Raw genomic sequence first — 2,294 nt, 5'->3', positions numbered from 1 at the left:
AGCTGTCTCAGCAGGTCTCTTCCCTGCAAAGTGACGGGAGGGTGAGTAACACACACACACACACAATCAATACATCTCTGTGTGTAGCACATACACAGCACTCTCTCCCCTCTTGGAGGGAACACACACACACACACACACACACACACAATCAATACATCTCTGTGTGTAGCACATACACAGCACTCTCTCCACTCTTGGAGGGAACACACACATACACACACACACACACACACACACACATATATATATATATATATTCAGTGATGTGTCCTGTATTCCCAGACTGATGGCAGGGTGAGTTATGGGAACGATGCTCTGATGCCTGACCAGGCCTACAGCTCTGCCCCCCTGGACCCAGGCTCTGCCCCCCTGGACCTGGACCGCATGGGCTTCATCCACCCTGAGAGCTTTAACCAGCCCAACACAGAGAACCATGGTAACCACACACGCACGCACGCACGCACGCTCGCTCACACACACACACACACACTTGCACGCACTCACGCACGCACGCACGCACACACACACACTCACACTCACACTCACACACTCACACACTCACTCACACACTCACACACTCACACACACACACACTCACACACACACACACACACACACTCACACACACACTGACTCACTGAAGTGATAATGCAGCGCAGCAGACAGCTAACTGGTTCCTCCTGTCTGTCTGTCTGTCTGTCTGTCTCACTGCAGTTGAACCCGTTGATGCCCGTCCAGCCCCAGACAGCAGAGGACTACCCACACGACCTGGTGTGTGTGTGTGTGTGTGTGTGTGTGTGTGTGTGTGTGTGTGTGTGTGAGTGTGTGAGTGTGTGTGTGAGTGTGTGAGTGAGTGAGTGAGTGTGTGTGTGAGTGTGAGTGTGAGTGTGTGAGTGTGAGTGTGTGAGAGTGTGTGTGTGGGTGTGTGTGTGAGTGTGTAGGTGTGTGTGTGTGTGTGAGTGTGAGTGTGAGTGTGTGAGTGTGTGTGTGTGTGTGTTCTGTTATGGACAATAATAGTAGTAGTGTATGGATATGATATGTTTAGGATGTCTTTTGGATGATATGTATCTTTGGAAAGTGTGTATAATGCTGTGTGTGTGTGTGTGTGTGTGTGTGTGTGTGTGTGTGTGTCTGTGTCTGTGTCTGTGTCTGTGTCTGTGTCTGTGTCTGTGTCTGTGTCTGTGTCTGTGTCTGTGTCTGTGTCTGTGTCTGTGTCTGTGTCTCTGTCTCTGTCTCTGTCTCTATGTCTGTGTCTGTCTGTCTGTTTGTCTGTCTGTCTGTCTGTCTGTCTGTGTGTGTGTGTGTGTCATCCTCAGTGTCTGCTCTGAAGCCAGCTGAGTTCCCTGAGGTGCGTATGGACACGGAGGAGAGACAGAGCACCAGCTACGAGGTGCATCATCAGAAACTGGTACGGAACCTCGACCCCACATGTGTGTTGTTGCCTCTCCAGTCATGTGACCATGCACCGCCCGGGGCCTCCCGGTTGATTCGCCGACTGACAGCCGGTGTGTTGATTGGTTGACAGGTGTTCTTCGCCGAGGATGTAGGCTCCAACAAGGGCGCCATCATCGGGCTGATGGTGGGCGGAGTTGTCATAGCGACGGTCATCGTCATCACCCTGGTGATGCTGAGGAAGAAGCAGTACACCTCCATCCACCACGGAGTCATCGAGGTGTGTGTGTGTGTGTGTGTGTGTGTGTGTGTGTGTGTGTGTGTGTGTTTTTTTCTCATTTACCGTGTGTGTGTGTTTGCGTGTTTGTGTTAACTGTGTGTTGGGTGTTTTTTTTTGTTTTTTTGCCTTAACCATGTGTGTGTGTGTGTGTGCGTGCGTGTGTGTGTGTGTGTGTGTGTGTGTGTTGCAGGTGGACGCTGCCGTGACTCCAGAGGAGCGCCACCTGTCTAAGATGCAGCAGAACGGCTATGAGAACCCCACCTACAAGTTCTTTGAGCAGATGCAGAACTAAAGATCTGCCACCTTTCACCTCCTCTCCCTCTCCCTCACCTTCCTCCTCCCCCCCCCTCCTACCTAGGCCCCGATTCCATCCTAGCCCCTAGCCTCGCCCCCTAGTCCTTTGTTCTCGACAGATCTGAAGGATCTAACCCTAACCCTGGAGAGGTGACAGCACACTCTATTGGAGGGTTTGAAGTAAAGCCATGCCATATTAGTACACCTCCCTAGGGGACTAGAGGCCAGGGGACTCGGGGGGGGCTAGGGGCCGAAATGAAACAACCACAGTCCACCTCGAACCCATATCCCTTCCCCCCCCCCCCCCCCCTGTACAGTGCAGCAC

General features: G+C 52.4%; 1 protein-coding gene across 1 annotated transcript in view; it reads left to right on the top strand.

The window, feature by feature from the left end:
• The window catches only part of LOC308161518 (amyloid-beta A4 protein-like), a gene marked incomplete at its 3' end in the record, with an annotated part of 19,962 nt that extends 17,995 nt beyond the window's left edge, over positions 1–1,967 (top strand). Inside the window, 6 exon segments of the mRNA XM_080535539.1 lie at positions 3–41; positions 298–439; positions 718–774; positions 1,320–1,411; positions 1,529–1,675; positions 1,866–1,967. Of these exon segments, the coding sequence (XP_080391665.1) occupies positions 3–41; positions 298–439; positions 718–774; positions 1,320–1,411; positions 1,529–1,675; positions 1,866–1,967 (579 nt within the window).
• Between the last annotated feature and the right edge of the window lie 327 nt (positions 1,968–2,294).

The sequence above is a fragment of the Nansenia antarctica genome, assembly GCF_963989245.1.
Source record: "Nansenia antarctica genome assembly, chromosome: 7".
Lineage (NCBI taxonomy): Eukaryota > Metazoa > Chordata > Actinopteri > Argentiniformes > Microstomatidae > Nansenia > Nansenia antarctica.
Note: the sequence above shows the minus strand (reverse complement) of the source record. Positions and strands in the feature narration are given on the sequence as shown.